The sequence below is a fragment of the Danio rerio genome, chromosome 3 (genome assembly GCF_052040795.2).
Source record: "Danio rerio strain M-AB ecotype USA chromosome 3, GRCz13ab, whole genome shotgun sequence".
Classification (NCBI taxonomy): Eukaryota; Metazoa; Chordata; class Actinopteri; order Cypriniformes; family Danionidae; genus Danio; species Danio rerio.
The window spans coordinates 22,496,381-22,509,779 of record NC_141023.1 but is presented as its reverse complement, the minus strand read 5'-3'; the positions used below and the strand labels follow the sequence as shown (position 1 = coordinate 22,509,779).

Sequence of the window (13,399 nt, the reverse complement as noted above, 5' to 3'; positions counted from 1 at the left end):
TGACGAAACGTAAATATTTTACATTTTGTCAGTTTAGTGGCTAATTCAGAGTTCAGTCGATTTTGAAAAGGAGATTTTTAAAAGGAGGCTTGGCACACAACACCATCCCCAGTAGCAGCGCAAAATCAACGCCACCCTCTGGGAGGTCTCTATGCCGTCCCAAGCAGGATCCCACCCTGGGCAATCGCCCACATTGCCCATCCCTAAATCTGTCACTGCCCACCCCTAAACCTAACCGTCTTTGGTGGATAAGCAAATGGTACTAAACTGTACAAATGAGATTGTACGATTTCATTCAAACTAGCCACTAAATCGAAATGTTACAAATTGCCGTGAGATAGCGTTGGACAGTCATAATATTCACCAATACCAAACCACAATTTCAAATCACAAGTAGTAATTCAAATTACATGTATGTCCATTTGAAAAGTTTTGGTTGGGTGTGAGGGGGGGGGGGGGGGTGTCTCCTCATCCACCACCAGTGTGAAGCATCCACCTGAATCTTTTTTGTTTAACACGTCTGCAGCTATATAGCGCGAGACTGTGCACCACACACCATCTGATTGGTGGAGACAGAGTGATAAAGCCAATTATGATATGGTGATAGTTAGGAGGCCATTATGGACAGAGGCCAGTGGACAAATTTGGGCAGGATGCCAGGGTTAAACCCCTACTCTTTTTTAGAAGAGCCTAGTGGGATTTTTACGACCACAGAAAGTCAGGACTTTGTCCTCCAAATGACAGCGCTCACTAAGCAGTAAACAGTTCCCATCAATATACTGGGGCATAAGGACCCACACATGCCGCAGGTAGGGCAACCCCTGTTGGTAGCACTAACATCACTTCTGGCATCAACTTAGTACCTGGATGGGAGACCACATGAGAAAGCTGACTAGGCACAGCCCTGCTTAACCTCAGTGGGTAACCATTTGAGAGTTGCAGAGAGCTAGCTGCTGAATAAAATACAGTGATACAAAGGGACAAGACCATTGTTATTAAGTTGATGATATTTAATATACTTTGTTGTTCTCAATCCATTAGTTTAATAGCTTACATCGAGTACAAAACATTTAGCTAAATACATTAGCAGAATATGATCTATTATTTATTCAATTATCTCAGTTACTCCCCAGATTTCGCCATGACACTTATAAGACTGGAAAGAAACTGTCCTGAGGTTGAGGAAAACCCAAGTTTTTTAAGTTTGCAGGCAGACAAGGACTTTCATTCATTTGGTCTGATCTGGTAATGCAATGATAAAACCAACTTAGTTTTTAGGGCACGTTTTAGTTTGGTACAAAAGTATGCTGCTGAGGTAACACAGTGGCTCAGTGGTTAGCACTGTCACCTCACAGCAAAAAGGTTGCTGGTTCGAGCCCCAGTTGGGCCAGTAGGCATTTCTTTGTGGAGTTTGCATGTTCTCCCCATGTTTGTGTGGGTTTCCTCCGGGTCCCCTGGTTTCACCCACAGTCCAAAGACATGTGGTTTAAGTGAATTGGGTAAACTAAATTGGCCATAGTGAACAAGTGTGTGTGTGTGAGAATGCGAGTACATGGGTGTTTCCCAGTATTGCATAGTGGCCGGAAGGGCATCAGCTACATAAAACATAAGCCAAAATAGTTGGCGGTTTATTCCGCTGTGGTGAGCCCTGATATATAAGGAACTAAACCAAAGGAAAATGAATGAATATGCTGCCACATTTTAGCGAGTTCAGTCCTATTCCTCTTATTTTCACAAAACACACCACCATAATATTTCAGGATCAGACTCTATAAGAACAAGCTGAGGGCAATTTACATATTATTTTTATTATTCATATGTGTGCGTGTGTAACAACATTCACCAAATAAATTAAACTAAAGAAAACTTAAAGAAAAAAAATTATGAACGCATAGACGCAAAGCAGTCCTAATCCTGGTTATGGCTTTAATCAAGCACTTCTTCCAAAGCTAAAGCTGAAACAAAAACCCTCTAGAACTTGACATATTTCAGATAGTTCTTGAAGAAATGATGAGAGAGTTTTTTTCTTTTATCAGCATCCGTCTGGGTCCTGTAGTGACTATATTTTTTCTCAAAACGATGCCCCTGGTGGCCAATGGTGAATCTTTCACAGGAGGCAACCAGCAACTGGCCAAGTCCATCCATGAAGAACTCTAGGAAAAAAAAAACAAAAAAAAAAAACATCCAATTATGAAGCTGAAGAAAAAGCTTTAATGATGTTACTCTAAAATGAATTAATACATTATACATTTCATTACATATAAAATGAGTAGAGACTTGCGATCATTATGATAAAGATATGTGAAGGAAAGAAAGGTATTTAAAAACAATAAAAATAAAAAATAAATAAATAAATAAATAAATGTGACTAACTCAAAAGAACACCTGACTAGACCAGAGTACAATTCGCAGTGCACAAAACCTCAATGCCTGCTCAGGCATTTCAGAATGACTGTCATCAAAACAGTGTGGTTATGTGGCATCCTTTGCCTGTCTAACAAGATCATCTGACCAAGATAACATCAGCGCTTTTTACTGCATGTCTGGACACTTATGTACCATGAGAACAAAAAGAGTGTGATTTCACATGCATGCCACAACTTCTGTTTGACAATTTATAATTTGTCCCAATTTCTCAGGATATTACCTTTTTATTCTCTTACAAAAATGAGATGAAAGAGTGCTTTATTTCTGAATTATGCATATTTTTGTTTTAGTTAAATATTCACTACTTTGGCAATTCAGTTTAGTCCTATGTGTACCATAAATCTCTCTCTGTGTATAAATATACATACAATGAACCAACTTCAATAAACATTTACTTCCAATCTACAAACTGTGATGACTTAATTTTGAACAAAATCAGACAAAATTGACACTCATTTCAGTATTGACATTTTCCAAACTGTTAAGAATGCAATAGGTAGGTGTATCTGAAACTTGGAAATCTTTTTCAATTAATTGGTTTTCTGGTTAATTCAATGAGTTCAGACATCCACAATTACAAATTACAGTCAGGTCCATAAATATTTGGACATCAACACGATTCTAACATGCTTGGCTCTATACAACAACACAATCGAATGAAACAAACAAGGTGTGCTTTAACTACAGAGTATCAGCTTTAATTTGAAGGCATTTACATCCAAATCAGGTGAACGTTGTAGGAATGAAAACAATTTGCATATGTGCCTCTAACTTGTTAAGGATCCAAAAGTAATTAGACAATTGGCTTCTAAGCTGTTCAATGGCCAGGTGTGTGTTATTCTCTCATTATCCCAATTACAATGAGCTGATAAAAAGTCCAGAGTTCATTTCGAGTTTGCTATTTGCATTTGGAATCTGTTACTGTCAACTCTCAAGATGAGATGCAAAGAGCTGTCACTATCAGTCAAGCAAGCCCTCTTTAGTCTGAAAAAACAAAACAAACCCATCAGAGACATAGCAAAAACATTAAGCATGGCCAGAACAACTGGTTGGAACATTCTTAAAAAGAAAGAACACCCAGTGAGCTCAGCAACACCAAAAGACCCGAAACACCACAGAAACAACTGTGGTGGATGACCGAAGAATTCTTTCCCTGGTGAAGAAAACATCCTTTACAACAGTTGGCCAGATCAAGAACACTCTCCAGGAGGTAGGTGTATGTGTGTCAGAGTCAACAATCAAGAGAAAATTACACCAGAGTGAATACAGAGGGTTCACCTCAAGATGTAAATCACTGGTGAGTCTCAAAACAGGAAGGCCAGATAAGAGTACTAAAAAGCCTTCACAGTGCTGGAACAACATCCTATGGAGAGATGAGACCAAGATCAACTTGTACCAGAGTGATGGGAAGAGAAGAGTACGCAGAAGGAAAGGAACTGCTCAAGCTAAGCAGTGAAGCATGGTGGTTCTAGTGACATGGTGTGGGCATGTATGGCTGTCAATGGAACTGGTTCTCTTGTATTTATTGACTGCTGACAAAGACAGCAGAATGAATTCTGAAGTGTCAGATGGGGAATAACCAAAAGCATACTGCAGAAGCAACCACAGAGTTCTGAAGGAAAAGAGGTAGAATGTTGTTACTGTGTGTTATATATTTACTTGCTGAAGACCAAACTGAAGGTAAAATGCCCCAAGAACAAGCAGGAACTGAAGTTAGTTTCTGTAGAGGCTTGGCAGAGCATCACCAGGGATGAAACCCAGCGTCTGGTGATGTCTATGCATTGCAGACCTCAGGCTGTAATTGCCTGCAAAGGATTTGCAACTAAGTATTAAAAAGTGAACGTTTGATTTATGATTATCATTATTCTCTTCAATTACTTTTGGACCCTTAACAAGTAGGAGGCACATATGAAAACTGCTGTACACCGTTCACCGTATTTGGATGCAAAAAGCCTCAAATTAAAGCTGACAGTCTGCAGTTAAACACGTCTTGTCTGTTTCATTTAAAGCGATTGTTTTAGTGTAGAGAGCCAAAAATGTTAGAATGTCCAAATATTTATAGACCTAACTGTATATAAATGTATCAGAATTATGAACCCCAATTTAAATTTTTTTCTTTTTTAAATATTTCTCAAATGATGTTTTTCATTTGCAAGGAAATTTTCACATTATGTCTGATAATATTTTTTCTTCTGGAGAAAGTCTTATTTGTTTTATTTCAGCTAGAATAAAAACCGTTTTTAATTTTTAAAAACATTTTAAAGTCAAAATTATTAGCCCCTTTAAGCTATATATTTTCGATAGTCTACAAAACAAAGCACCGTAATACAATAACTTGCCTAAATACCCCCTAGTTAACCTAATTAACCTAGTTAAGCCTTTTAATTTACCTTTAGGTTGTATAGAAGTGTCTTGAAAAAAATCTAGTAAAATATTATGTACTGTCATCAAGGCAAAGATAAAGTAAATCAGTTATTAGAGATGAGTTATTAAAACTATTATGTTTGGAAATGTGTTAAAAAAATCTTCTCTCCGGTAAACAGAAACTGGGAAAAAATTAAACAGGCGGGCTAATAATTCAGGGGGTTTAATAATTCTGACTTCAACTGTATATGACAACTTTACATGACCATATTGCCTAGTTGGAGAGAATCTCCATCATCTGATGTTTTCCTTGCTGTTTTCTCGGCACTATAAATGGCCTATTTTGTTATTATGATAAATATATATACACAAGTTTTCAACTGATCAACTTTACCACAAATTTATTAATGTGAAGCTGCTTTGATTGAAACAACCGCATTTTATAAACTTGACAACTACAATAGCAGACCAGAAGGAAATAAAATAACAACATTAATGCAATGAATATTCTCCAAAATATTAAAAACACTCAAAAAATGACGTTTGCTGCTTGTTCAAGTCACTTATTTAAAATGAGCTGAAACAACACAATTTTATTGTTGTTTTTGGGACAACCTACTTTATGTTGAATTCACGTAAATAAAAAACATTTAGTTAACAATTTATGTGTGTTGGGACAACATGAAGGAATTGTTATAGTAAGGTCACTTTCCGTAAAAAAAAATAAATAAAATTATGTAAAAGTATAAATGCCTCAAAAGATTTAGAAACAACAATGGATTTAACCAGAAGAAATTACTCTTAAAAAAACAAAATAACTTTGAAATTCGTACCAGAATGGGCCACCCTTTTCAGGAACGGGTCGAAACCAACCCTTCTCACTGCATCAGTCCGAGCCAAAAAGTAGTTTACAACTCCATCTACTAGAACACAGTCATCAAAGCCTGGAAGTGGCTGATGAAACTGATTGTAAATACGGCTCAGGCAGCCGCCTTCTTCCTCATCTCCCTCGTCATATTCAAGAATGAAATAAGGCGGATCACCAATCACGCTGCCACCAAGCTAAACAGAAAAAAAAACAATAATTTTTCATTGATAAAAGTATTTTTAGACATGAGGATATCTACAGATATATGGATAGTTGAGACAGTAAAATAATTTATTTAACAAACCCTTTTTGAAGAAAAAATACTATTGATGTAGCTTTAATTCTGATGTTTGAAAAAGTACAAGGGGTCACTAACATTACCAATTGCATGACTTTTAAAACTGACCATATGTCCTATGGTGTGACATTGAGAAAAAAAATCTACTATTAATAATACATAGTGAGCAGGGCTTGACATTAACTTTTTTGATCACCAGCCACTGTGGCTAGTAGACTTTCAAAACTACTAGCCGCCTGCCATTTTTACTGGCCACAATTTCATTGTTGGAAAAATATATTTTATATGCATAAATTTGACTTTGACATGCTAAAATACTTGGTTTAGATTTTGTGTAATGTCCACATGCCCCTTCATACATTTCACTTTTTTGTAACATCTATAAAAGAAGCATTGTCATACATCTTAAATATACCTAAATTATGTAATTATATATATAATATAGGTTCTAGATCACCAGTTAACTACACAAAAATAGGGAGTTAATCTCATATTAAAGCAATGTTATTGTAAAAAAAAAAGATAATTAAACCAGATTAACAAAAATAAATAAGCAAAAGAAAACAGGTAAAAACATACCATGTGTGATCACGCACACATGGTTTAAGTCAGACCAATTAATAATCTGTTCAAAAAATAATTAAAGCAAAAGCAGCAACCGCTGCTGTTTACAAAGGAATATATATTGATATATAATTCTTTCTTTGATTTATAAGAGCTGGAATTTATTGATTTATGCTAAAGACAGTCATACCACAGGACAGTTTTGAGATTTGGCTCAAGACAAAGAAATGTTTACCCATTTGACCATATTAATTATATTCATTTTTGTCATGCCTGATAGTGAAAATGAAAGGTCATGTCAACCGGTGAATACAGAAAAAGATTTCTTACAATGTCCAGTTCTGGAACAGCTTCCATAATCTCCACAAAGCTCTCGATCCGGGTATCTTTCAAAAATACAAAGTCATCATCCACCCACAAGAAATATTTGGTTTCAACTTGTGATAGAGCAAGATTCCTTCCAGCAAACCATCCCTGAGTAAGCAAAAAACAATCAATAGTCATCAGTTTACAGCAGGGCAGAAATTAAACTAAAAGATCAGTTGAAATGAGGCCTGTCTGCAAAAGCAAATCAGGCACATGTTCATGTGGCACACAAAAAAAGGGGTTACCTTTGCAGGAGGCATGATGTAGTGCTCTATATTGTCTCCAGACACAGTTCTAGGTTGTATGCTGTCGTCAGCAATAAGGATCTTGATTTTTGGATAAAACTTCCTGATACTGTTTAAAAGGATATTCAGCTCCTCATACCTCAGAAAAGTCTTGGTTATTATGGTTACTTGTGAGTTGATATCTAGATTGCCAGAGAGAGAAGTCTATTTCTATAAACCGTTTATCTACAGGAAATAAATGTTCATTATATCTAATGACATGATAGCAAGTGGTTTGATGCACTCTAACTTGGGCTTGTCTTACCATTCCCTGGATCAAACAGGACAGGAACTGACTGTCTCTTAATTGTGATGGGAAACATTGCCAAATGGTCTTCAAAAGAGAAAATAACTAAAAAGAAGAATTGATTTGAATAAGTATTATTGAAAGCAGGGTTTATGCAAGAACCTTAGGGTAGGGTTTATGCAACAAAGTGATTTTAAACATTTGTTTAACTTATGTTGAAGACAAACAACTTTGTGAAGAACATAGGGGAAAAAAAAGCAGCCATGAACATCAACAGATATTTCCTTTCTATTATCTTTCAGTATAACTTCCAGAAGAAAGAATCTCAAACAAGTGTGGAGCAAACAGAGAATGATTAAATTGAGAATAAATGAGATTTCATTTTTGGATGAACAATCCCTGAGTGTTTTTGGTTTAATGGTAAAAGGTCGCGAGAGCAGAGAAAAATATCACAACTACACAATTTGAAAAATTGTCAATTTAAAGCTCAAGCACCGTTTGACAAGCACAAATAAAATGGTTATCACATGTGCACTTGTTTAGGTTTAAAACCGGAGTTTACTTTTGGCCAGGGTTCGTAGACCAAAGTTGGCCCATGGTAATCTTTGATTTGGCCTGCCATACCATTTGTAAAGAGAGTGAGAATGATTAGGAAGGTTGGGGCTAAAACCTTTAACAGAAATCGTCATTTCTAATTAAATGTAAACTTTGTTTGTTTGTTTTTTTATTTCTAAACGGGAAAAAAAAAAAAATCGAACTGATAATAAATGTTTCAATTAAATGTTGTAAATGAATCAGATTTTTAAAGTCATTCAACGGATAGAGGACAATGCAAAAGACACCTGCGAGCAAATCAAAGCAAAAACAGGTGCAGCTTTTCTAGTGTAACTCCATTCTGTTTAAAATGACATTGATTTTGTTTGCTTTTTGAGGCAATTTTTTTAATCTTTTGATATGAATAGTCCTGAGTTCAAATCTTTAGCCATTTCGTATTGATGTTGACATGAAACATTGCCATATATAAGGGTGCCGGGCCCAACAAAACATGGACCTGCATTTCTCTAGTGAAGTGTGGGAGATGGGACTGATCATGACTGAAAATGATTGGCCATGGTAAAAGATGTGGAGCTCTGGGGATTAAATGGTTAAAGTTTACAGCAATTTTCATAACAACATCAATGTATAGCCAAGCGAAATTTGTGTTGTGTTTGCTCCTGTAATTTTTTTGTTAATTAATACAATAACATATTGTTCATGGTGCTTTATCAAACCTTGACAGGGACTTTGTACACAGTTCATATGGACAAGTTTCCTCTTCCTGCTGATCACAATAGTGATTTAAATGGTTGCCTCCTTGTCTTTTCTGGCTTGTACTCCGTTCTCTGAATGCTTGTTGCTTTGGACATATTGGGTGTTTCTTTGCATCTCGCACTGAGCACAGTCGACCAATCAGAACAGACTCATTTGACCATTCAGTTCAGATTAGCATAACGCAAAGGAGGGGTTTGGGAAAATAATAATAATAATAATAATAATAATAATAATAATAATTCGCTGAATAAATCATATGGGAATCAGTGGGATAATTAGGTAAAAACAAATGTATATTATAAGACCATGAAAGGTTTTTTGACCTTGCATGCATAATCAGCCTGTTGTTGAAGACCCCCCCAAAACAATCACCTTTTATGATGCATAATAGGAGCTCTTTATATAAATTAGGAAATTAATAGTTTTATTTAATTGACCTTAGATAGATGTGGACCTATAAAAATATGTCCCTTTTAAATGCAGTGGCATCTGCTTTAGTTCAGGTTATTCTTCATGGCTACCAGTCTAGCTTTCAGTGCCCTCTTTTGGAGAAATGTTGTCATTGACCAATGTTATTATAACAACAACAAAGTTAAAGTGCCTCATTATGCTTTTCCAAATATGACCTTTTATGCAGTATGTACAGTGCATCCGGAAAGTATTAATAGCGCTTCAATTTTTCCATATTTTTTATGTTACAGCCTTATTCCAAAATGGATTAAATAATTTTATTTCCTCTAAATTCTACACACAATACCCCATAATGACAATGTGAAAAGATTTTATGAAAACTTTCCGAATGCACTGTAAATGTACTTCTCTGTGAACATAAAAGATCAGTAATGTTTTGAAGATGTTTTCATGATAATTAAATGTATTCCCTCTAAAGAAGAATCCATTCAAGTCATCTAGAATTCCACGTTCATTTTCCAGCATAATTGGCTCCTCATTAGCTGCCCATGAACAATGGTCCATTTGAGCCTCAAACAAAGTGCAAGTGTAGACACAAAACAGTTTCTCTTGTGTGACAGAAAATATTATTCTTGAAGCTGAAAAAATGAAGAATAAATCTTCATAAGAATTAAACAAATCAATTAATCAGCTTTTATATTTTAACAAATTTAAATAAATGCATAATATATGAAAATTAAACTGTTTTTGACCATGTTCAGGTCCTGTAAGAGACTTCAAAACAAATTTAGGGATGTTCAAAAATTGTATAATGAAAGTTTTAAAGTGTCAAAAAATCATAGGCCAAATAAAATAGTAAAATAATGAATAAATAAATGTGGCAGCTTTGCAGATGCATGTCAGAACATGTAGCAGCATATAGATATCTCTGTAGAAAAACAAAACAATCCTCAAGATTGATCACACCATTCATTAAATAAATATATTTTGCTCTTTTGCAGACTAGAATTCTTCTTTTCAACTGAAGAGATTAGCCAGAATGCATTTTCTAAAATACCTTTACATAAAGTAAGCATGTCTGCTGTTCTCACCCAGGTCTGATGTTTTGATGTGGTAGACGGTGCTGGTGTAGCTCACTCTGGACAGCAGATCATTAAGTTGTGTGAGGTTGCTGGACGAGATGATCAGTTCACTCTGGCCTTGTCCTTCCACCTGTTCATCCTGAACATCCTCCACTGAGAGCACACCACTCATCACACTCAAAGACACCTGCAGACATGAATGTGTTTTAATGTGAATGAGCTGTGCAACAGTATTTGCCATCTACTTCCAATCAACACCCTTGCTCATACACAAAGCCCCTGAAAGTTAAACCAGACCATAGAAAAAGAATTTAGGTTGAGTTAGCAAAGATTAAATGTAAAGAATGGATTTAACAGTATTTGAGACTGAATGAAGGCTGTGTCTGAAAGCTTAGATATGTGTTTTCCTGCTATGGAAGTTAACTTTTACTGGTTTTTAGCTTTCTTTCATGTTGTGTGTGTGTGTGTGTGTGCGTGTGTGTGTGTGTGTGTGTGTGTGTGTGTGTGTGTGTGTGTGTGTGTGTGTGCATGTTAAACAGAAGAACGAAACTCACAAACATTTAGAATTACTTGAAGGTGAGAACATTTTTATTTTTGAGTGAACTATCTCTAAGTTGTTTTTGTGTTTTTTAAGTTATTTTCAGATGAGTCCAAATTGTGAAACTACATCTCTCAGACGGTGACATTTTGTTATTGGTGAAGTTTGTTCCTCACCACTGGCTTGCTTGCTTGCTTGCTTGCTTGCTTGGTTTGGGACTTGTGGAGTTGTGCATCGATGGATTTGCTCTTCAGTGTTTGGACTTTCAGCAATGAAAATTAAACCACACTGAACTGAAATAAACTTCAACTCTGAAAATTGACACAGTTTCAAAGCTGCTTTGACACAATCTACAATGTAAAAGCGCTATAGAAATAAAGATGAATTGAAAAAAGAAAGATGAAAATGACATGGAATGATCATATTGATGACACTGAAATGCTGCAGATTCACTCATTTGTTTGTTTATTTATTTATTTATTTGGAGTAAGGTAAATATCTGAAACTATTGATTACAAAGCCACATTATTTTTAACTTACAGTACTATTAGTTTAAATGGTCACTTAACTTGCATACAAATGACTCCCAGGGCTTTGCACGCCAATTTTGGTTTTATCCAGTTTTTTTAAGGGTAAGTTTTCAGAATGTTCTCCAGATCTGTAAGCACTTCTTAGCTGTCAGACGCAGCCACAGTAAGAAACAAATAAAATCTTTGAAATTTTAGCCCATCACCCAGTTAAGAAAAATAGATCAAGAAGCACAAAATTGTTGTTGTCTAAACCAACCTTGTACACCTTCCTCTGTTGTGCATGAAGAGCAAGACCTTAAAAATGTGTCATTTAATCAGGGACAATGAATTTTATCAAAATAACTTGAGCATTAAAACAACTACAAAAAAGCAATAGCTTAATTATAGTGCTGCAAAACTGTTCATTTAGTAATACTAGTACAGACATCAACTGTTAAAAGCAGCATATATAGCAGAGATTGCTTATTGAAGCAACTTTAAATCGGGCATCAGCTCAAGAACACTTACCTGGTACTATTGATTTTTTCAATGGAGATATTGTGAAACCTGTGATTGGATACTGGAGAGGAGAGTTTGCAGGTGCAAGAATCAGACTGGCTATGTCTGCTTCCATCCTGAGAAAAAAAATAGAAATAAAAAAATAAATAAATCAAAAGTTAATAAATTGTTTTTAAATTTTGATCTTCACTAGGCAGATATTCAGTAAGACACAGGCATTTCTAATTGATGCTTTTACTGAACTGTGGCAGAAAGAAATAACGTGGAATATTTCCACCTGATTTGGTGTTGTCTGTACTCCTCTGCTCTGCGTTTCACAATGTCTTCCAGCTCATTTTGTGGCACATGCTGTCTTGTGAGTACAGCGTCTTCAAGAGAACACGATAAGCGATTTGTATAGAGAAACGTTTCAATGCTGTGGGGGAAAAACAAAAAAATGTGATTACAAAATATCAAGGATTGTCCTTTAAACTACATTTGGACACATGCATCACTCACTGTGGCTTGGCGAACACTTTGCCAGGTTGGGGGCCGGAACTGTTGAGCAAATAAAGAAGGCAACCGATTAAATAGATGTAAAAGATGTAATGCAACAAATATAGAAAAAGTAGCAGCTAATGGGGTGTGCGCAGTGGGTAGCGTTGTTGCCTCACAGCAAGAAGGTTGCTGGTTTAAGCCCCGGCTGGGTCAGTTGGCATTTCTCTGTGGAGTTTGCATGTTCTCCCTGTATTTGCATGAGTTTCCTCCACAATCCAAAGACATGCACTACAGGTTGTCCGTAATTGTCCGTAGTGTATGTGTATATGTCCTGGTCCCCAAGGTTGGGGGTTAAGCTTTGGGCTAAAAACCCACCTCATAAAAATCAAATGTTACAAAACACAGACATAGTGGTTCGGCTAAATATCAACTTTGATAAGCGGTGAGCAAGCAGCTAATGAATAGGGCTGTTCCCAATTAAATGGCCTTCTAAATGACAAGAAACACAAAAAAGATGATACAAAAAAAAAAGGTTGACACAAAAAGATGATATAAAGACACAGTAGCAGCCCGATTCTAATGGATAGGGCTATTCACAATTAAACGGCCTGCTAAATGACAAGAAACATGGAGAGATTAAGGCGAAAAAAAGCTAAAATTTTTACCTTGATGCTATTATGTCTTTCTTGACACTCATGATCCCCAGTTGGATGAAACAAATAGCAAGCAGAAGCAGGAAACCTTTCAGCAGCAGGTGGTGTTTGCAGTTCATTATGAAAGATGATCTGTAAGGATCAATAAAACACACATCATTAGCATCAACAAGCTAAAATCATTGTAGAACATTGACTGCAGTTTGATACTGTTGCAGTTCAGTTACTTTTTAAAAATGCTTTAAGACTATATAATATCAACACAGCATATTGCATTATGAGAAACAAAACGGATCAAATCACAAAGCTACATTTTGAAATGGACTAGAAGTTTAAAGAAATCATTTCAAGGAAAGGAAACATTTACAAATACAACCAAATTGCATTATTAAATACTGTGTCTATCACTATTAAAGAGGTCTTTCAAACAAGCTTAAAGTTTAGTCGCCAACAGATATTTGGAGTATCTTTTCTGAAGTAA

The 13,399-nt window shown here is 35.8% G+C and overlaps 1 protein-coding gene and 1 long non-coding RNA gene across 7 annotated transcripts in view; one reads left to right on the top strand and one right to left on the bottom strand.

Moving 5' to 3' along the window:
- LOC141381188 (uncharacterized) overlaps positions 1–13,399 on the top strand; it is a 30,301-nt gene that overhangs the window by 8,657 nt on the left and 8,245 nt on the right. The gene's annotated exons all lie outside the window — the stretch shown is intronic.
- Positions 1,784–13,399, bottom strand: part of b4galnt2.2 (beta-1,4-N-acetyl-galactosaminyltransferase 2 (SID blood group), tandelm duplication 2) — a 14,722-nt gene continuing 3,106 nt past the window's right edge. For 4 of the 5 annotated variants that reach the window (XM_087244323.1, XM_087244322.1, XM_087244320.1 and 1 more), the window contains 11 exons: positions 12,931–13,050; positions 12,287–12,325; positions 12,066–12,203; positions 11,798–11,904; positions 11,547–11,584; positions 10,232–10,409; positions 7,437–7,523; positions 7,133–7,314; positions 6,852–6,995; positions 5,625–5,853; positions 1,784–2,153 (listed from right to left, as the gene is read on the bottom strand). In XM_087244323.1, the coding sequence (XP_087100449.1) occupies positions 1,972–2,153; positions 5,625–5,853; positions 6,852–6,995; positions 7,133–7,314; positions 7,437–7,523; positions 10,232–10,409; positions 11,547–11,584; positions 11,798–11,904; positions 12,066–12,203; positions 12,287–12,325; positions 12,931–13,037 (1,431 nt within the window). In that variant the 5' untranslated portion in view covers positions 13,038–13,050 and the 3' untranslated portion in view covers positions 1,784–1,971. Of the gene's footprint in view, positions 2,154–5,624; positions 5,854–6,851; positions 6,996–7,132; positions 7,315–7,436; positions 7,524–10,231; positions 10,410–11,546; positions 11,585–11,797; positions 11,905–12,065; positions 12,204–12,286; positions 12,326–12,930; positions 13,053–13,399 lie in introns of all 5 variants that reach the window. The other variant, XM_087244324.1, reaches the window with a different exon arrangement.